This window comes from Bubalus bubalis, chromosome 10, assembly GCF_019923935.1.
Source record: "Bubalus bubalis isolate 160015118507 breed Murrah chromosome 10, NDDB_SH_1, whole genome shotgun sequence".
Classification (NCBI taxonomy): domain Eukaryota; kingdom Metazoa; phylum Chordata; class Mammalia; order Artiodactyla; family Bovidae; genus Bubalus; species Bubalus bubalis.
This window is the reverse complement of record NC_059166.1, coordinates 60,448,742-60,471,219: the sequence shown is the minus strand read 5'-3', so window position 1 is coordinate 60,471,219 and position 22,478 is coordinate 60,448,742. Positions and strand designations below refer to the sequence as shown.

The following is a 22,478-nucleotide window of genomic DNA, read 5'->3' as shown; positions in this document are numbered from 1 at the left end:
ATATTTTTTCACTAATCAGTAGCAGACATTCACAGAATGAGACAAAGTTAGTCAAAGATCACATATTCTGGAATGGAAAGTATAGGTCTCAATCAAAAAGAAAAACATAGGGTAGCATTGTGATCAGAGAAAAATATAAACAAGTAGCAAATAATTGGCTAATGTCAATAAAATGAAAAGTGCCATTTTAGTAAGGCAGAAAAAATAGTAATATTTGAGTTACTTAAGGATTAAAAAAAAACCCACTGACTTGTATTTTTTTCAAAAGAAGTTGGTCTGAATATGATTGTTCACATTAAAAGTGTTTATTCATCTATTCAGTTTGGGGATTTTCCCCCTTGATGTTTTGACAGACTGATGTGGGCTTCAATGAGCAAAAGGATCAAAATGCCAGGAGTGCTAAGCTGTGATGAAGATAAGTGTGGTGAGAGCAAGCAGTAAGCCATAGTAGTTTTCCACAGACAAGACCCATGGAAGGTCTCTGCAGGGGGTTCAAGTGAGCTACTGATCTTTACTTCCAGATCTGAAAGTAAATTTTACCATCCTTTTCTCATTTTTTTTTTACTTACTTGTTCATCATTACACCAGCATCATAACTGTATTACTCTACTCTAGTCCCAGGTAAGTCAAGCCTCCATGATACCCAGAGAAAGAATAAAAACAGAAATTAGTGCTGGGCTTAAATATCTATTTTTGTTTCTTTTTATTTGAATATTTAAATTTTATGGTTTATTAAAAAATTCAATTAATTTTGTGTCTGTCTTTATTTATAGAAGTTGGAAATGGAATTTATATAAATCAAATTACCTGTTGAGGGAATCATCATAGTTTCCTTTTCCTTGTTCCTGTTATAAAAGTTTCTTAAATAAAAAATAGGCATAAAGGAGAACATATGATCGAAAACTGAAGAGGGGCACAAATCTCAATATACTTGTTTAACTCATCCTTGGTAGTGAGCATCCTAAGAAAATGAAAATATGTTCTTAAGTCACTGTCATTGTTTAACTAGGAAGGACTAAATTCAGCCTAAAAAAATGATTTCATCCTTCATAGTGTTGCTTTTCACTTGGATGATCCAGGTTCATGTATAGAGTGGATTGATAAGGACTTGTATGTATCTGGAGACCCAAAATAGCCTGCTTATAGTTAAAACTGACCTATCAGTCTTTATAGAATGGTGATGTTTAGAACATAATTCCAGTCAGTCTGACGTGAACCCAGGAGTGAACTATTCCTGTTACACGTTTATCTCCCCATTCACTGGAAAATAGGTGGAAACTGATGGTTTGCTAAGAAAACAGGATACAAGATTTGATATTGAGTGACATTAACGTTTAATGATTATCTTTCTAGGATATCTTTATATATTATAGGCTATATAAGGTATGACATTTTATTTTCTTTCAATTTTCAGAAATGTGGTTTACATGGGTCATGCCAAAGAGTGATGTTCTCATGTTTTACTTACCGTACTGTTGATATTTAGGTCTGAGGTAAGTTGACCTTCCTTTTAGATGTGCCAATGCAGTTGAATAGAAGTATAGCACCTTGGGTTTGTTAGGAAAAAAACCAAGTATGACAGCATTTATAGTCCATTCAGTGCATGGCCAGTCACTGGAGTGGAATCAGTCAAAATGCTTACCTATCTCTTGAGTTCCATCATCCACTTAAGTATTTTTTTAAATATAATTGTCTCTTGGTCTGGAAGTATTAAAAATTACCTGCATGGCTGTTGGAGAGAAGGGGGTTATGCTTCTTTTCAAGTAATTTGGGATGAAATGATACTTTTGTAATAAAAATTCATGTACCAGATAGATTTATTTGACGAAAGAATCCTTTACATTCTCTTGTGTGAATTACAGATTTGATTCTCCACACTCATTGTGGCAAATGTAACACTACTGTGGAATCTGGTAGTCACAGCATAGGAAGCACAGAGTGAAAAGGGACTCTGTTTTTAGGTCCTTGAGGTGTTTCATTAAGTATTAAACATTTTAAACACTTAACTATTCTTGCTTACCATCAATGATGGTGATCTTGGAATGATCACCAATGAGATAAAGATAAATTTGAAGATTTAAAAATGTCAGCATGTTTTTGACATACCAGTTGATTCTTCTGAAAGTGATGAATTTGGCTTTTCCTCTATAGCTTCTCCACCCCCACGTCAGGAGAGTAAATAAAGCACAACCAGGCTTTTTCCTCTTTGTTTTCCATGATTGTTAGTGGAGTGTCTTGCACATACTTAGTGCTTTGCAGCTATGTATAAAAAAGAAAAAAAATTAACAGGATTATTTAATGATACTTTAAAATTGGTGTTATATTTTCCTGTTAAAAATACCAGCTGTAAAAATAGAAAGGACCTTGTTGTTTAGAAATCAGTATACAAAGTGCAGTGGGTGCAGGTTTGCAGTACTGGTGAAGACTTGCTTACTCAAATTGGCGACTTTCAGTAGGAACCACTGTGGATCAGATCCTTGCGTCAGTCCACATTCATTTTAGTCGTAGTGTAGACCACAGCACAGATCTTCTGTTTCAACATCACTCTAATTTAAGCAGCCCCTAAAGTTGGAGCTATTCTCATCAAGCATCTGGAGGTATTTATTAATTCTGGCCTTTTCATAAATGAGTGGTTTGTGTCTTGCTTTTGCCTGTAGACCTTCCTTCTGAAAATGTAATACATTTTTAGCAAGGGAAATGTGTTAGATCTGTGAGCAGGGTTCTTCACACTGAGCTAGACTCTTAGAACCGTGTTTATGGAAAAGCTTTAAGAGAAATATTTGGTGTTCAAGTAGAAGAGGTGTCTTCTTCATGTATTAGAAAATACTGATGAATACTTTGTAACATTTACTGTGGTTTACAGTCAATATTTGTGTAGTGTTTGTTCCTCACACTGAGCAGACTCCATGAGAGCAGAGAGTGGATCTTTTTGGCTCAGGATTGTATTCTAGGACCTACTACTGTGCCTGGAACTTAGTGGACTGTACTCCATACTTGTTGAATAAAAGTTTGGAAAAGGCTGTGTAGTATACCTCCCCTTTAGATCCCAAAGCATATTGATACATTAAGCTTTGAGAAGTTCTAAAGTTAAGAGACCTATCTGATCGAGCATTTCTGAAATTTTCTTAATTATAGGGATTTTCCCCCTAGTTTTGTTGTTGCTTAGTAGCTAAGTCATGTTCGACTCTTTGCAACCCCATGGACTGTAGCCTGCCAGGCTTCTCTGTCCATGGGATTTCCCAGGCCAGAAGAGTGGAGTGGGTTGTCATTTCCTACTCCAGGGAATGCTCCCAACCCAGGGGTTGAACCCACATCTCCTGCATTAGCAAGTAGATTCTTTGCCGCTGAGCCACCAGGGAAGCCCTTCCCCCTAGTACCACATTACATTGAACTCTAGTTTGGGAAATGCTACATTAAATTGTTAGATACTAATAACCTAGAGTTTAGAGCATAAGGCTTATCCCTGCTCTTCTGACAATCTGTTTGAAAGTAGCTCTTAGCTTCTGACTCCAAACAAAATATCTTGAGCCTGTTCATTCCATCCTTTAGCTGTGTTCCATTTTTGTCAGCTTCCTCCTTGAAATTTATTCACCGAGTGTGTAATGAGTAATATATGCCAAGCTATGTGCAAGAAATGCAATAGGTTAGAATTTGTCATGGTAATACCGGGCGGACAGTCTGGGTGCTCAACAGTGCCATAATTTGACAGCACATTCAGAGTAAGATTTAGTGAAAGGGCTGGGAACCAGAAGCTCTCTTTACAAGATTTCCATCCAAATATAAAAACAAGGCAAATGGTAAACGTTTAGGTATGAAAGTAAGCAGGAATCAAGGGTGAATAATTCCTCTCTGGGAGGCCCCTTGAAGGTAGCCAGAAGAGCTATGGAGCTGAAATGCGGCATTCTAGGAAGATAATCCGGAGAAGGCAATGGCACCCCACTCCAGTACTCTTGCCTGGAAAATCCCATGGACAGAGGAGTCTGGTGGGCTGCAGTCCATGGGGTCGCTAGGAGTCGGACACGACTGAGCGACTTCACTTTCCCTTTTCACTTTAATGCATTGGAGAAGGAAATGGCAACCCACTCCAGTGTTCTTGCCTGGACGATCCCAGAGATGGCGGAGCCTGGTGGGCTGCCGTCTCTGGGGTCGCACAGAGTCAGACACGACTGAAGCAACTTAACATAGGAAGATAATCACTAGAGCTAGAAGTGGAGAGGCCAGCTTTGTAGGTGCTGGTTCTCTGTGGCACTGGCAGCTGTGGCAAGCATTCCTCATCTCTAGGGGTTACCTTACTGTGGGATGTGCTGAGTGGTTTTGTGTGTTGTCTAGTGCACATTTTCCAAGTAAGTCACATTGCTGAGAGCTTAACTCCGTAATTTGGGTATTGATATTCCTGTTACTCACAACTGTTGGATTTTAGATTTCTTTTACAGAGACAGTAACTTGTGACTTGTATCCGATCTGTTGTGTGCAGGCCTAAAGAAAAATATCATGCCCTGACTACTGGCCTTTTTCTGGGTAGGCCATCTCAACCATGCCTTCCTTAAAAATTCATTAATTCCTAGCTCCTTCTGTCATGGTTTTGAAGTTATCATGTAATCCCTGGTGGCTCAGATAGTAAAGAATCTGCCCGCAGTGTGGGAGACCTGGGTTCAATCCCTGGGTTGGGAAGATGCCCTAGAAGAGGGCATGGCAACCCTCTCTAGTGTTCTTGCCTGGAGAATGCCCATGGGACAGAGGAGCCTGGCAGGCTAGAGTTCATGGGGTCGAAAAGAGTTGGATATGACTGAGCAACTAAGTACACACACAAAGTGTCAGCTTATCCTGATGATTCTGATGTACCATAGTGATGCGGACATTCAAGTGTGACAGAGAAAGTTACTGACGATGCTGATACTGTGAAGGTATCAACTGGAGCCAACTTTAGATGAGATCTAGCCAGCTTGGGGCAGGGGTTGGGGAGGAATATATTTAAGCAAATCAGGTGAACGTTAAGTCCCTTTTGGGTAGTACCATGCATTCAAGTAAAAAAGTAGAAATGCCAGATAGGTTGTGATCTTTGTGTTGTTCAGTCGCCCAGTTGTGTCCAGCTCTTTTGTGATCCCCATGGACTGCAGCACGCCAGGCCTCTCTGTCCCTCACCATCTCCTAACGTTCACCCAAGTTCATGTCCATTGCATCGGTGATGCCATCCAGCCATCTCATCCTCTGATGCCCTCTTTTCCTTCTATAGTTGGCCATAGATCAACTCAGATGCATTGCAGACCTCTTCATTTTCTAGGCAGAACAAAGCCCATACATTAGTCTTAGAGCATTTCAGATATCTTAGTAAAGCCAACTCTGATTGCTAACTGTGTGCTAGGCATATGCTCCCAGATTTTATAGAATCCTATATGATTCGTTTATTCAAAAATTTATTGAGTAGGATAGTGGGTGTTTTGAGGGGAAGAAGACATGGTCTCTGACCTTAAGGAGGCTCTGTAAGAGGAGAGAAGACAAGAGTAACTATAACAAGACAGTTGGATATTGCAATGAGAAAAGTACAAACAAACCACTATGGGGAAATGGAGCTGAGAAAATGATTTACTTTGAGTGAACTAGATGGTATCTTGCTTGACCTCTCAGAAGCATTTGACAGTTGATCACACCTTAATTCTTGAAACACTTTCTTCACTGGACACCACACCCTCATGGTTTCCCTTCTCCCTCAGCCCCTTTCTTGGTTTTCTTTCTTGATTCTTTTCTTCACTCCTAAATGTTGCAGTTGCTCCAGGCCTCAGGCTTTGATGTCCTCTCCTCTAGCTACACTCAGTGTGTGAGCTCATCTTACGGCTTTTAACATGGTGTGTTTTTCTCCAGTCTTAACTTTTCCTGAGTACCAGACTTACACCCAGCTACCTACTTGTCATCTGTCTTAGATGTCTACTAGTTCAAAGTTTATTCGAAATAGAATTCTTGATTTTCTGTTCATACCTGTACCTCTCTCACTCTTTCCCATCTTAGTAAGTGCTACCCAGCCCCAAAGCCTAGTATCTTTTACTCCTAACCTAGTAATCTTTAATTCCTTTCTTCACATCCCTGAGTCTATCAACAAGTCATAATGATTCTACCTTAAAATATGCCCAGAATATATATATGTATATTTTACCACTTCCACTGTTTCTACCTAGGTCTAAGCAACCATTGTCTCACTGGACTTCTTAACTGTAGCCTCTCCTCTGGTCTCTCATTAAAACATGTGACATCATGGCAGTCCTTTGATCAAAACATTCCACTGTCTTTCTAGCCCATCAAAATAAGTCTGAATTTACCAAGCTCTGCTTAATCTGGTCCCTGCTTCTGGCCTTATCACTCTCTGCCTCCACTACTTTATTATTTCTGCACTGATCTTCTTCCCCACCATTTCCTTTAAATATGCCAAGATCATTCTCCCTCTGGGGACTCCCTGCTGTACATGGCTATATAGCTAACAGTTTTTGAGTATTGATTACAGTGTCCCAGGCCCTGTTCTAAGTGCTTTCAAGTGTTAACTCATTTCATTTTAGAGCTATATGAGATAGTTACTGATAATATCCCCACAGGGAAACTGAGGCACAGGACAATTAAGTTTCTTCTACTAGCATCATGAGGTGGGTGGTCGAGCCAGTATTTAAAACCAGGCAGAATGGGCCTAGTCCACACTCTTACTTACTCGCACTCCACTTACTGCAGGTGCCTTGGCTTACTTTTGGTTGCACAACAGAATGTAAGTTCCGTGAGGGCAGGGACATCTTCTGTTCATCCTCATACCTCTAACAGGTCATACCTCTATAACCTGTATTTGAGCTGTTGCATGCAGGCCTAGGGAAAAATGCCATGCCCTGACTACTGGCCTTTCTCTGGCTAGGCAGTCTCAACCACGCCTCCCTTAAGAGTTTGGTCATCTTAGTGCCCATATTTCTATTGCTCCTTTTGTCATGGTTTTGAAATTAAGTATCGTATAATACGAAATGTTAGCTTATCCTGGTGTCTCTGATGTACCATAATGATACTAACATTTGAGTGTAACAGAGAAAGTTACCAGTGATACTGACAAAATGTGAATGTATCAACTGGAACCAACTTTATGTCAGAGTCATACCTTTGACACATGGCAGGGCCTTATTAAATACTTATTGAATGTATAAGTTTATACAGCTTCTGAGTAAGTTAGGAAAAGTCTCATTGAAGGCTTTTAAGCTGGAGCTTGAAGAAAGGGAAATTCTGTCTTCAAGCAATTGGGGAATGAAGGAAGGGAAGAAAGTGACTCACAGCCAGATAGAGCCATATGAGTAAAAGCCCAGGGCTTAATCACTTGCAGGGGAGAGGGCAAGATAAAACAGAAAAGATCTATTCTGGCAAGATGATAGAGAGCCCCCAGCACCTGGCTGAGGAAATGAGATTTTGTTTGGTGTGCACTAAGAACCACTAAATACCATTAGCAGTTAGATCATATGTGTAAAGCAACCTTTTGAGATGATGACTCAGATCAACCATCTTGTAGATATTTAGTACAGTCTTAGTCTAGGATATCAGCCATGGGATTTCTTTGGAAGGAATGATGCTAAAGCTGAAACTCCAGTACTTTGGCCATGTCATGCAAAGAGTTGACTCGTTGGAAAAGACTCTGATGCTGGGAGAGATTGGGGGCAGGAGGAGAAGGGGACGACAGAGGATGAGATGGCTGGATGGCATCATGGACTCGATGGACGTGAGTCTGAGTGAACTCCAGGACTTGGTGATGGACAGGGAGGCCTGGCGTGCTGCGATTCATGGGGTCGCAAAGAGTCGGACGCGACTGAGCGACTGAACTGAACTGAGTCTAGGAGACCAGTGAGAGAAAGACTGTGATGACTGAGTTACTAACAGCTCTTTGACTATCACGGTGACCTCAGAAATCAAGTTCCTGCATCCACTGCAGCCTCTGCAATTCCTTTCTCCATCTGGCAGCCAGAAAGATCATTTAAAGCTTCAGCTCAGGTCCTGTGATACTGTGGTTTATAATAAGAACTATATACTTGGTCTTTGTCCCCTTTCCAGCCCAGAGCTCCTAAAACTGAGAATTTCCTAGTGATGAGCACAATCAAGATATCTTTCCTCATGTTATGGTTGACATTTGAACCGCATCCAAGGATGGGGGTTGGTTTCCGGGAGAACTAGTCATGTGATTAGAGGTTTGAAACTCTCAATCTTACCTGGCCTTGACCTCCAGGGAGGGGAAGAGAGGCTGGAGATTGAATCAGTCACCACTGGTCAGTGACTTAATCAATTATGTGTAGTTAATGAAGACTTCATAAAAAACCAAAAGCTTCTGAGAGCTTCCTGGTGGGTGAATTCATGGACATTTGGGGAGAATGGCACCCCTTCCCACATAGCTTGCCCCATGTATCTCTTTTATTTGACTGTTCCTTAGTTATATTGTTTTATAATAAACTGGTAATGTAGAAAACAAAATATTACTCTTTTGAGTTTTGTAAGCTGTTGCAGTGAATTAAAAGAAGAGGGAGTCACGAGACCCCCTGATGTACTGCTGGTTGTCCAGAAACCAGGCAGCAACCTGGGCTTGGAGTTGGTGCCTGAAGTGTGGCAGGGGGGAGGAAAGCAGTCTTGTGGAACTAACCCCTGAAGCTGTGGAAGATGATGCCGCATCTGGGCAGATGCTGTCAGAATTGAGTTGAATTGTGGGACACTCTGCTGGTATCCAGAGAAGTGCTTATTGGTGTTATGGGGACACCCCCTTCCCCTGACATTGACATTAGTACAGAAGCATTTTAGGTCCATTTTCTCCTCTGCTTGAGATCTTGAAATGACTTCCTGTTATCTTTAGGGGACTCCAAAATCCTAACCATATACAGGCTTTTCAAGATTTTTTCCCTAATGCTCTTCCTTTTCTTCATGATCCCACTGTAATGCACCTCTTTCAGGCTCTCAAAAGCATGAAGCTCTCTGTCAGTATAAACACTTACTGCAAATATCCCTTCTCCCTGGGATGTCCTCTCCCACCACCCTCTTTGCTAATTCCTACTCATCCTTTCTCTCAGTTCTCAGGACTTTGCTCTCCCAACTGTCCAGTCCCTTCCTGGTAGGGTTGCTAGATGTAGTGGGTTAGAATATAAGATGTCCAATTAAAGCTGAATTTCAGGTAAATAAATAATTTTTAGTATTAGTATAAGTATGTCCCATATAAATATTAGTATTTAGTATAAGCATATCCCATGTTATTGATGGGGCATAGTTAAAAATTTTATTTGTTTCACTGAAATTCAACTTTAACTGGACATCTTACATTTTAAATGGAAATTCTACTTCCCAACTGGATTTGGTTATCCCTTCCCCTGAATAATCACTCTTCACATTTCCTCAGTGTTCATCGCACTTGTATTCATGGCTCCACATCTGTGTTACCTGACAGGCCATAAGTGCCGTGAGGGTAGGGATGAGTCTTCTGGGTTCACTGATGCCTAGCATAGTGCAGCATATCAGAGCAGCAGCATATCAGAGGCTCTGTACATAGACATAAATATTAACTAAATGAAAACCATACAAGGCTGTTGGAGTTCTGAGAAGAGACCAGAGCTGAGGATAGCGTCTGGGAAGTTTTCTGCATGGAGGTGATCTCTGAAGCAGGAGCGGGTAGAGGGAAGGAAGAAAACAGCAAATGTACATAGAGTGGAAGGAGAAGAGAAGCCCCTGGGCTGAGCTGAGGGGAATGCCTCAGGGGCATGAGCGACAAAAAGAGGAAGAAGGGCAGATGCCAGAGGTGGTAGTGCTGGAGAAAGAATTCATAAATAGCAGAGAGATCTAGAGGAGTAACAGGGACCAGGCCTTCTGATTTGGCAGTTAAATACTTGACTCCTCCAAGAGAGCTAATTTGGGTCTGATAGCTGTCGGGTTGCTTGCAGACTACTCTTGAGAACTTCAGTGATGGAAAGAAAAAAATAGATTGTAGCTGAGCTGTTAGCATGGTGGAGGGAAAATGTGTGTGTGTGTGTTACGTCTAAGGGAGACTTCAGTGTGTTCATTGGTGAAAGGGGAGAAATCAGCTGAGAAAGTGTGGTCATCCTGGGGAAGGAGTGGTAGATGGTCTTGGAGCAGGTGGAGGGGATGGACTCAGAAAAGAGAAAGAATGTTTCACAGGTAGGAGGAGGAGGGTAGAAATAGTGATTATTAATTACAGTAATTTCTGATAAGTGTTACTCTCTGGTCTCAAAAAACTAGTCACATTGTCCTTACTACTAAGGATTATATCCAGTATTCACTAAAGAGTATAACCTGAATTGAACATAATTAAGGTTTCTTAGCCTGGCAGCTTGTCAAACTGTAAGAAGTATGGGAATCACTGCCTATTTAAATGTGTCTTGTGAAGAAGAGATGGGACAGAGCCTGAGAGTCTGCATTTCCAACAAACACACTGGGGATGTGCTTGTTGCTGTTTTAGACCTTCCATCCTTGCTTCCAGGAGGCTTTTTTTAATGGAATGGCTGTGCTGTGTGCTGTGTGCTGTGCTTAGTCACTCAGTGGTATCCTACTCTTTGTGACCCCAAGGACTGTAGGCTGCCAGGCTCCTCTGTCCATAGAATCCTCCAGGCAAGAGTACTGGGGTGGGTTGCCATGCCCTCCTCCAGGGGATCTTCCCAACCCAGGTCTCCCACATTGCAGGTGGATTCTTTAACATCTGAGCCACCAGGGGAAGCCCTTCTTGTAATGGCAGCTGAATGTAAAGAGTTTACATTGGCTTACCTTGGTAATGAAATTTATGTTTGAGAAATACTGAACTCTCTTCTGAAATTAGCTGAAATAAGATTGAAATACATCTTCTCACAAATGTGTTCTAAAGAACTCTGAATGCTCATGTGTATCTCAAACATCAGTGTCCTCAGTACTCAGAAACGAGTTGACTTCAGAATTTGAAACTGTATTGTTTTGGAATGTGAGAAAACAGAAAATTGCTTAAAAGCAGAATGTGATCTTGATGAAATACTTATCTGAGGTGAATTATTGATCATTTATTTTTGAGGGATCTATTGTTTATTGATTCAAAGGGACTTCTCAAGTCTTTTCTTCAAATGTTTTTAGGGTATTAGTGTGATTCATTATTAATGGTCTAGAGATACTTTTAAAATGTTAACATATAACAAAGTAATGTGCTTTTTTTCCCCACAAATAAGATCTGTTACTTGTCATCATTCAAAGTCTGAATTCCAAATAGCTTCTTGGACTGCTGGCTCATAACCGTCACTCATTCAGCTTTACAACTTGTCTCATCCCCAGCAGGTTCCAAAACTACTACCTTCACCGTGATGCTCCATGAGGTTTCCCAGTTCAAACTTGGGCTTCTGCAGTATATTTACTTTTCTAACAGAGGCATCATAGAGCAGATAAGTAGATTAGAGAGCCTTTTATATGTCTTTCTGGAATCAATTTATTGACCACTTCTTTCAAGTCATTTGTCTTCACCTCTTGCGTCATGGTTTCCATTGTCTTCTTCCAGATTTGGCAGACTTGTTAATGCTGGCCATAGAGGTCTTCTGAATCTGACTGTTACATTTTGTAAGAGTAGAATAGATGAAGGAAATAACCATTGGTAGTCTTGACGCCCACATGACCTTCAGCCATGATCCACCATTTTTTTTTACGATGAAGTATGTTTGGTCATGGGTGAGACCCATGCCACGGAAATTAGTCAGGCGGTTTTGGCCCTCAACATCTTCAGTAATTAGCTTGAATTTTCTAAATTCAGTTTCATCATTCTGCAGATCAGCAAGGCTCACTTCAAAAACATAACCTGTAAAGTCATCAGATGTGATTTTGGTTCCTTGAGTTCTTGTGACTAGTGTTTTCCCAGTATTTCTTACATTGACGTATAGCCAGTGCTTTCACAGCATACAAATCTTTCTTAGAAAGTGAGTCAAACACTTTCTTCTTGGCTCCCTTTCTGCCGTTTTTGTAAGATGCTTGTTTTTGCTGATCATCATGGTGCTGCTCAGAGAGCCGAAAGCCCAAACTACTTATAGTTTTCAATATGCTGTTTACAAAATAACTATAGAACTTAGTTTTTAAATTAATTCCTAATTTTGAATGTATAAACAATGGTGAGTGCCTTCCTCTTTCAGTCTCATCTATGTACCTTTGTCACTTCATGTAAAAGCTGATTTGCGATGATGTCAGAAGCCAGGACTATCACCTGACATGGATCAAATCCTCTAGAAAGCAGAGGTTCCAAGATAATCAGGGTAGAACAAAAAAGGAGGTTATTTTTTATCAAAAAAAAGGGGGATTATTATAACCTGCAGACAAAATTCAAAAGTTTCTTCCTCTGGGATCACTTTTTAAAGTTTTTTTCATTCATGGTACTTTGTACATGTGCAAAATTCAGAATGTTCCAAGAGAGAACACTCAGTGAAAGTCTCTCTCATCCCTCCTGTGCTGTCTTCCCAGAACTCCCCTCTGTTAACTGAGGTCTTATGTCTGTTTCAGAGAATGGCTTTACTTTGTGTGTTTTGGAGACTATTTCATATTAATACATATAGTCTGCCCTATTCTTAATAGCTTCATAGTTGGGTATGACTTTCCCATCATTTTCCCACAATTTAAATTTTTCTTCATTAAAAAAATGTTATATGCAAGTGAGTACAATACATTGAGTATTTGGAACCTTTAAGGAGGAATGTCAATAGATGCCTACAGGGAAATTCAACATCCCTCTAAACTGTTTCCTTGTATTTGTAGAGACTGTATTGAAGTTTGAAGCCTTCGCTAACTCTCTCCATTCTTACAATGCTAAGAGCCTCTGCTAGGTTTAACAAGATGCTAGAGCAAAGAGGAGATGCCATTCACTCCTTGGTGTCAGCAGCTGTTGTTCAATCATGTCCAACTCTTTTTCAGCCCCATGGACTGAAGCCCACCAGGCTCCTCTGTGCATGGGAATTTCCAGGCAAGGGTACTGGAATGTGTTGACATTTCCTTCTCCAGGGAATCTTCCCAACCCATGTCTCCTATTTGGCAGGCAGATTCTATTATCACTGAGCCACCTAGGAAGCATTGAATATCAGCAGACCTATCTATTAATACCATCAAGAAATGTTACAAGGCACTTCCATGCCTGTGAGTGAACATTAGAGCCATTCCAAACCAATGCTAACATCTGCATGCTTCATGGAAGACCTCTGAGGATGCGCAATCATCACCATGTACAAAAATGCACATCCAGTGGGCACCTGGCAGACCTCCCATGACAATAGTGGTTCTGGAGTTCAAGTGACGTTTCAGTAGGACTTCATCTATTTGTCCAGTCTCTCATCTACTCAATACACATTTTTGAGCATATACTGTGTTCCAGGTACAGTTCTGGCCATAGGAGTATAGTGATGGGTAGACAGACAAGGTTCTTGCCTTCAGGGAGTTGACATTCCAGTGGGGAAGAGCCAACTTCACCTCACCAAAGCCAACCGGTCCTTGCCTTCCTTCCTCATTCTCATCATTGCTTTCATTACCAGCCCTACTCCGCCTGCCCCGCCCCCCCCCCCGCCACACACACGCCTCCCGTCTCTAGTCAGCGTGCAAAACGGCATGCTCTGCTTGTGGTTTGTCACCCTGGATGCCTTGCTTTATGTATATGCATCTCTTCATCTCCTGTATGTCTACATGTCTTCTTTGTGCCCAGCATGGTTAGAAGTACTTTGTGGGCACTCCATAAAAATCAACTGAATGAAGGCCTGGCTCTTGGCATTAAGGCTGACTTTTTTAAAAATAAAGCCTTTTAATTTTAAAACAGTTTTTTATTCACAGAAAAGTCATAAAGAGAATGTAGAGAGTTCCCACATGCCCTTCAGCCTGCTCCTCCTGTTGTCAGCATCTGACATCACAGTGGTATATTTGTCACAGTTAAGGAACCAATGTTGATACCGTATTATTAACTTAAGTCCATATTCAGATTTCCTTAGCTTTTGCACTGATTTCCTTTTTCTGTTGCAGGGTCTCACCTAGGATGCCACACCACAAGTGGTTGTCATGGCTCTTTAACTCCTCTGGTCTGATGGTCTCTTGTCATGTTTCTCATGAAGTTTTGACAGATTTGAAGCATTTTAGTTAGGTACTGTGTAGAATGCCCCGCTAACTGGGTTTGTCTGATGCATCTTTCACAGTTACACCAGGGTTATGGGCTATTGGAGGAAGCCAGCAGAGCGGAAGTGCCCTCCTCACATTGTATCAGGGGGTATGTGCCACCCACATGACAGGACTGTGAAATCACCTTGAACACCTGGCCAAAGTACTGTTTGCCAGGCTTCCGCACTGAAAGTGACCCTGTTCTCCTTTTACCTACTCAGTTGTTTGGAAGCAAGTCACTAAGTACAGTACCTCCAGCCCTCAAGGAGGAAGGGAGTGGGGAGAATTAGACTCCACCTCCTGCAGGGTAGTATTTATATTAATCATTTAAGTTCTTCTGTAAGAAAAAACTTATTTAGTCAACCTCTTATATCGGTATGGACTTTCATGTATATTTATTTAAAGATTTGGGCTATCATCTGATAATTAGGCTCAGATTGTTTCAATTTTGGCCATTGGGTGTTCTTTTTAGGTTGACTCCTATATCCCTTGAACATACCCCGCCTTTTTGTTTTTTGAGTGTTTCTTTACTTTCTGGCACTCCTGTGGATTTCCTGCCCCAGCCCTAGAATCCATAATTTCTCCAAGGAGCCCTGGTTCCTTCCACTGGGGAGGCCTGTTTCTCAATCCAGACCTCAGTATCACTTACCCACCCACTCAGTCAGCCATTCAAGGAATATGGACGTATATTGTGCTGATCATTGACCCAGATGTGGAATATACAGTGGGGAACAGCGCAGACAGGTCCACGCTTTCAACTGCTAGTGATGTGGCCTGCAAGACAGACAATGAGCAAATGTCAGCTGAGAAATATATAGCTTTGATACATGCTGCAAAGGGAAGGGACAGGGGACTCAGATGAAAAACAATCTATGTCAGAGGCCTGGGTTACATCAGATGGCTGGAGAAGGCCCCCGTGAGCAGCTAACATCCGGTGGAAAGTTGAAGGATAAGAACTATTCAGCCTTTCAAAGAGTAGAGGGAGGAGTCTTTTCAGACTGCAGGTTAGTGGGGTATGGCTAGATTTTTTTAAAAAGGAACAGAACATGCTAGAAGTATTATCATGTGGAACTCATGTTCCCTTTATGTGTAGGTTGATGTGTTTACTAGTTAATGAAACAAAATATTTCTTACTAGGGATGATTGTCAGAAGAAAGTTTGGAAGCCACTGTTTTAGGAGGAAATAAAGGCAGATGAAAGCTCTGAAAAGAGAAAAAGCCATAACATACTTGAGGATCGGAAAGGAGGTAGGTGTGCCAGTAGGGAGTGAATCTAGCATGCGAGAAGAGCCCAACAACACAGGGAGGCCCGCAGCCCACTGGCAGGGCTGAGGAGGCCTTGGTGTTTTAATGAGGAAGCAGTAGGAAGTCACTGGAGGGGTTCAAGCAGGGAAGTGTTGATATTTAAGAAAAACTTGTAGGCTCCTGTGTGGAGAGTGGAAGGAGAGAGCAAATGAGGAAAGCGGGGCCAGTCAGTAAGAAGGGTCGTCCAGAGAGAAGACAGAGCAAGAAGAGTCAGTCTTGCTCTCCCAGCCACTAAACAATGCCTGGAACACAGTGGCCCTTTGGTGTATATGTGTTGAATGGGTAAATTACACGATTGTAGTAAAGATGGAGAGAAGTGGTTGAGTCGAGACATGTTTGGGAAATGGAAGGTTCTGCCGACAGATTGGGTCTGGGGGACATGGACTGGGGATTAAGCGCCCTCCCTCCCACAGTGCACCTGCCAGTGCTCATGTATGCTTACTTCCTCTGCTGTTGGACTGCGTCAGGCAGTTACAAGCTTCTTTAACTGTTTAGACTGTGTTTCTACCCGTGTGCTTAGTCATAGTGGCCAGAAGTGGAAATAACAGAATTTTTCAAGAGAAACAGATTGTTGTAGAATCACAAAAACCAGTTCTTATCGCAGATTGTCAGTCCCACGAGACTTTATAATCTTGGATGCTCCAAAGCTCTGTGAACATCAATCACTAACAAATAAAGATCCTCAGAGGGGTGCCAGAATTGCTTGGGTTTTAACACTCTGACAGGGAACTTGGGTCGGGGCTGGGGGGGGGTGGTAATTGTGTATTTAGCTATGTGCCAAAGACCCTTCTCCCACCGGATTTTATGTTATATTAAAAGTACATTGTGGCAGAATCCTTTCTTGACACTCCTTTTCTTGACAGTGCCAATGCCTGAGGTCTGCAGCTGGCTGCCCACTTGGCTGCTAGCATCCTCGGCAGAGGGCAGCCACCTCCCATCACTGTGGAGGGACTGGGAAGAGGACAGGCCTAGACTGAGCCAACAGGGAGCAGAAAACAGAAGGAACCAGTCCCCAGGAACAGAAACACATGAGTCCTCTCTGGCAAGTCGGGCACCAGAGATGGGCATGCTCCAGAGATGCTGATGAATTTTGAAGGATTGGTCCTTTTGGTCAAACGGGTTTCATGCTCTTGACTGAGAAACCAAAGCAACCATCAAATGTTACTGGGAATGATGCCAGTGGTGTTTTCATTGGTTAAGAATTTCATATGACAGAATAACAAACTCAAACTGCCTTAAGCAAACAAAGGGATTGCATTAGCTTATAGCCTGAAAACTTGAGCATGCAGTCCAGAATTTACATCCTCCTCACGATACCAGCCCCATGCCGGTCTTGTGTATAGCCCTGCTTCTTCTGTGTGTTGGCTTCGTCCTTAGGTTGGCCCTTCTCTTGGTGACACAAATGGCTGAGGGAGTTCTGAACTTTGTATTCTCTAACATACCGGCCAGGAGAAGGGGGATTGTCCCCTCTGGTAAACCCACAGAGGGCTGAGGAAGCTTTTTCCCAGAAGCCCTAGGAAACATTTCTTCAGGTTCCATTGGCCTGAATCAGGCTGTATGCCCACCTCTGAGCCAGTCACCATGGCCAGGTGATGGGTACTCTGGCTACCCCTGGGAGCTGGATGAATCCAGCTGTTAGAGACAGAGACAGTGAGGAGAGTGGTTCCCTCGAGGCAAAATGTGGGTACTGTGGCAGGAAAAGAGGGAAAGGACACTAGGGAGGCAACCTATATATGATTACTACATCAACATCATTATTGTGATAAAGGCCCAATTGGAGGTGATGCAGATATAGACAAGAAAACTTTTGTTCAGAACCCCAGTTCTGCCTGCTTCTTGGTGGTGACTTCTTCAAGTCTCAGTTTTTTATCTGAGAAGATGTGGATGACAATATCTCAGGGAAGGTAAAATCCACATACCTAAATATATATACACACACACACATATATTTAGATATATATATATCAAAATATATAAGGTCACATATTTGAAAAAATAAACTATGAGGTACTTTCTGTATTTTCTTACAGTGCCAAATACAGTCCTTCCTGTAGAAGCCAAGATCAAGCCCACGTTTGAGCCTAGCAGAATAGCAGGTGGAAGGAAGGCTTCCCTGGCCGTCAAGCGTTGGGCAAGTCAGGGCCCATCTCATGTCTTCATCGCAAGAAAGAAGTTTCACTGGTTCAGAACCAAACTTAAGCAGCAGGTGTTCAGAGCTGGGGTGTAGAAGTTTCAGCTTTGATTTTTCTATGAAATCGTTCAGGTTATTAAAATGTCGGCCCTATTCTCTTGTTTAAGAACTGGTTTCATTTCTAATGACACAGCACCATCATGCCATTCCTTGATTTAGTCACGAGAACCAAAACTAATATGTGGCTAGTTTCAAGTCGTTTTTATAGCAGTTAGTACAGAGAACAACAGGCTCTTGTAAAAACAGATGTATTTGCTATCTGCTTCTCTATCTGCTGCCTCTCAGACTCAAAACCTGATTTCTAAGATGGCGTGGTCCTCTGGTTGGGCCTCATGGGAGAGGCTCTTGCCCAGGACAAAAGCCTGGCTGTTCTCCTCAGTGTGAAAATTTTCATAAGAAACAGGAGTCCCATCCCCTATTGATCCTATGTATAAAATAGATAACTAATGAGACCTAACTCAGGAAACCCTACTCAGGGCTCTGTGGTGACCTAAATGGGAAGGAAATCCAAAAAAGAGGGGATGTATGTGTACATATTGCTGATTCACTTTTGCTGTACAGTAAAAACTAACATCACATTGTAAAGCAACCACACTCCAATAAAAATTAATTAAAAAAAAAAAGTCACAGCCCCCAAGCATTGTAAGAATGGTAAAGGGTATCAGAAAGAGACCTTTCACCTCTTTAGACAGGACTCACTTGGCATTATTGTCCATTGTGAGCACAGAGGAGGTTTTTTTTATTTGATGAGTCTCTGTAAACTTCTTCAAGGCTTTGTGGTATTAACATGAGAGAGTGAGCATACATTTAGCATTCTTGGAAAAAGCATGGCCTTCCTAGTAATGCTAGTACTCTGAGAGTGACCCCACAGCCAGTGTCCTGATAGAGGCTTCATCATCTACAATGTCTCTACAAGCAGGTTAGATAGCAGATGCTTACAGATGAGGAAACTCAGACACTGAATTTTCCATGGCTTCAGAGAAAGAAGGTTGTGGAATTTAGAGTCCTGGGCTAATGCCTGTGGTGTAATTGCTTGATCTCTCTGTAGATGAGTTTCCTCACATATAAAATGTAAATAATACTAATGGTTAAAAACCCCTCATTGGTGGCAGTGAGGATCGTGTAAACTCATGCACGTGCAGTGTGTAGACCAGCATCTGGCACGTAGTTTGCGCTCAGTAAATGTTCGTTGTAATTATCACTACCTTCACTATCCTTTTTTCTCAGTCACAAATTAAGTGCCCTTGCGTCTTTAACTCACACATGTACAACCCACTTACTGGTTCTCCCCCCAGTCTCAATTATACACGTGATCTCAAGTTGTCTTCCAACAGCTGTCTCAGACCAGGGCAAGTCTTGCTTCCATGCTAGAAAGATGGCTTCCTCTGGGGTCATCTCTTTTCTTAATGTAATCTTTTCTTATATGACTCCTAGGATGGGCTTCCCTGGCAGCTCAGTGGTAAAGAATCTGCCTGCCAACACAGGAGACATGAGAGACACGGGTTTGGTCCCTGATCCAGGAAGATCCCCTGGAGAAGGAAGTGGCCGCCCACTCCAGTATTCTTGCCAGCAGAACCCCATGGACAGAGGAGCTGGGCAGGCTCCAGTCCATATGGGGTCGCAAAGAATCTGACATGACTTAGTGACTGAACAACAACAGCATGACTCCTAGGGCACCAGTGTTTTGCAATGTTGACTGTTGAATTGACTATCAGGTCAGGTAGATCCAACTCACCTGGAAGACGGGATTGGGCAGTTAGGCCTCCTGCCCTTTGCTTTGACTCGGAGCCTGTGCTATGCTGTAGTCAAGCCCAGGTCCACCTCCTTGGCCCAGTTTAAAATGTTCCATCCAGTTCATCCAACGTCATTTCACTTAATTCCTGCATGTAAAAACATTTCCACGTTGGGAACATTGTCAAGAAAGCCTTTCTGTAGTTCATTTCTTTGATTATCTTATTCTCTGTGCCCTTCTTTACTGTGTTCGTCTGAGCAGTCCCAATAATAATGCTGCTGTTCATTGCTTTGCATATGTACATCTTGTCCCTTCTCTCAGACTGTGAATTTCTTGAAGCTGAAAGCCATTGCCTCTCTTTGCAGTGCCCACAAGCCTGGGGGCAGGTCTGCCTGGAGATGAACTCACGGAAGGGCTGTGACTGCATCTCTGTGGATCTCACCCATCCTTTCCCTCAGCTTACATCCTCTTTCCTTTCTCCTGAGTGTCTCACAGGCCCTTTCTGCCTGGTGGGAGGTAGGCCTTGAGCAAGCAGAGACGTAGACTGCATTGCCAGGGCTGAGCTGTCCTGTATTTGGGGCTTTGACGGTGATACACCCAGGGGCATCCTTGGACCAGGCCTCCAACCCCTCTGTTGGCATACGTGTTAGCATATCACCTGCCATTTCCTCAAACAAATGACCACATCTTCCCTTCATGTCTCGTTGTGTTTTCCTTGGTCCAGTCTCTCTCCTCCCACCCACACTCTCACCCTGCCTCTCCCGGATTCTCTTCCAGGCCTGTCCCGTTTCCCAGCCTCTGTTTGTGCCTTGGCCTTTGCCCTTGCTCGGTCCTTCTGTGTGCCTCACTTTGGTTTCTGTTCCCCCTATTCTTTTTCTTTCACTTTCCCCCGCCCACCAGACTGTTTTACCAGTGTCATCATGACTTATAGTGTGGGAACATGGCCCTCGCTGTCTCCCACATTACACAGCCTCGCTGGCTTTTTGGATGCCCTCTGCTGAGCCAAACCAGCAGGACAGATGCTCCACGATGGCCGGACACAGGGCAGCTCCCACCGGGAGGCCTCCTTCCTGCCCACCTCCGGAAGCAGGGCAGAGCTGAAGATGGAGGCCACAGAGAAGGACCCCAGACCTTTCCTCAGCTTCTGTTGGGACGTGTGAGCTGGGTGTGACCCCAAGACTCAGAACAGCTTCGCTCTGTGAAAGCGCGAAACAGGGAGGGTTCTCTGAAAGGAATGGTCTGGGCTGCGGGGAAGAGGTGGGGTAGCACATATGACTGAGACCCGGGAGGTTTCTAGTGCTGACATGACTCGGCTCCTAATCCACAGAACTCAGCTGAAACACTCAAGCCAATGAATAACAGGGTCCCAGTCATAAACAGAAAACGCTCTTCCCTTTTTCTTCCTTCCACCTCACCCATGCAGCCTTGTGCAATTAGTCCTCATACAAAGGTTTGCAGAATTATCCAAGTGGAGGCCAGGTCTGCTGTTTCTTGGCCATATCTACCTTCCCAGAGGGTCAACCAGCATAGCTGAAGCACACTGGACCACGGAGCAGAGCGGGGAGAGGGGCGCCATGGCTGCTGGGAACCAGGCCTTCTCGAACTCAGTTTCAGAGACCAAGAAACGGTCTTCTTACTTCAAACATGCAAACACTCTCCCTGTGAGGCAGCTGCCCTTTGAAGCTGTGGACCAGGGTGGAAATAAAAGCTCCTGTCTGAGAAAGGATAGGTTTCTTTCTTACGCTCTTTGCTGACCATTCTATTTCCTGCTGGTTTTCTGCATGGACCCTCTGCCGGCAGCATAGGGGGAGCCTGCAGCAGCCGGCGCAGCAGGGCCCGAGTGAAAGTGACTAACACCCCAGCCTCCACAGCTACCTCGGCCTCTGCAGCACCTTTCTCCAGCCTGACCTCCCCATGCTGCCTTTCTGCTGCTGCTGTGGGAGCCAAGCACGAAAGCCGGGCTGAACAGGCTGGTTAAAGAAAGGAGTGAGTCAGGTCTCAAGTCTCAGAAAGGCAATGTGGGCTGAATCCCGGTGCCAGGGGTTAAAGCCCGCCCATGCATCTCACCCATAACACAGGCAGGAAAGCGATATGGCTAAACTCAAGTGGGACATTTGTATTCAGAGATCGTCTATGTTCACCCACGTTGCCTGGTATGGTGCTGAGAATGCATTTAATATTTATGGGCCCTTTTGACATTTAAATAAGGCCTGGCCAAGGGAAAGGGAAAAGATCATAGGAGTTTTGCCAAATAGGACCAAGGAATGCAATTTTTTGAACTCTTAAATTTTTTTTTTCTTCCATTATGGTTTATTATAGGATACTGAATATAGTTCCCTGTGCTGTACAGTAGGTCCTTGTGGTTTATCTATTTTATATATAGTCGTTTGTATCTGTTAAGCCCAAACTCCTAATTTATCCCTCTTCCTCCTTTCTCCTTTGGTAACTGTGAGTTTGTTGTCTTATGTCTGTGAGTCTGTTTCTGCACATAAGTTCTTTTGTGTCATATTTTAGATTCCACATATAAGTGACATCATATGGTATTTGTCTGTCTTTTTCTGACTTACTTCACTTAGTATGATAAACTCTAGGTCCATCCATGTTGTTGCAAGTGGCAAAATTTCATTTGTTTTTATGTCTGAGTAGTTTGGCACCCCACTCCAGTACTTTTGCCTGGAAAATCCCATGGGTGGAGGAGCCTGAAAGGCTGCAGTCCATGGGGTTGCTAAGAGACGGACACGACTGAGCGACTTCACTTTCACTTCTCACTTTCATGCATTGGAGAAGGAAATGGCAACCCACTCCAGTGTTCTTGCCTGGAGAATCCCAGGGACGGGGGAGCCTGGTGGGCTGCGTCTATGGGGTCGCACAGAGTCAGACATGACTGAAGCTACTTAGCAGCAGCAGCAGTAGTATTCCATCATATGTATATATACGTATATACACACAAACGTACACACACCACACACACACTGCATCTTGTTAAACCCATCATCTATTAATAGGCAGTAGGGTTGTTTCTGTATCTTGGCTATTGTGAATAGTGCTGCTATGAATATTGGGGTGCATATATATTTTTTAATTATAGTTTTCTCCAGATATATATGTACAGGAGTGGCTTTGCTAG

General features: G+C 43.0%; 1 protein-coding gene and 1 pseudogene across 5 annotated transcripts in view; one reads left to right on the top strand and one right to left on the bottom strand.

Moving 5' to 3' along the window:
• ATG5 (autophagy related 5) overlaps positions 1 to 22,478 on the top strand; it is a 142,144-nt gene that overhangs the window by 113,673 nt on the left and 5,993 nt on the right. For 3 of the 5 annotated variants that reach the window (XM_045161962.1, XM_045161963.1, XM_045161964.1), the window contains 2 exons: positions 16,292 to 16,456; positions 17,459 to 17,670. The exons of 1 other annotated variant lie outside the window; for it this stretch is intronic. In XM_045161962.1, coding sequence (XP_045017897.1) covers positions 16,292 to 16,456; positions 17,459 to 17,655 — 362 coding nt within the window. In that variant the 3' untranslated portion in view covers positions 17,656 to 17,670. Of the gene's footprint in view, positions 1 to 16,291; positions 16,457 to 17,458; positions 17,671 to 22,478 lie in introns of those variants that run through there. One more of the 5 variants, XM_025294660.3, reaches the window with a different exon arrangement.
• LOC102401958 lies at positions 11,202 to 11,993 on the bottom strand (annotated as a pseudogene).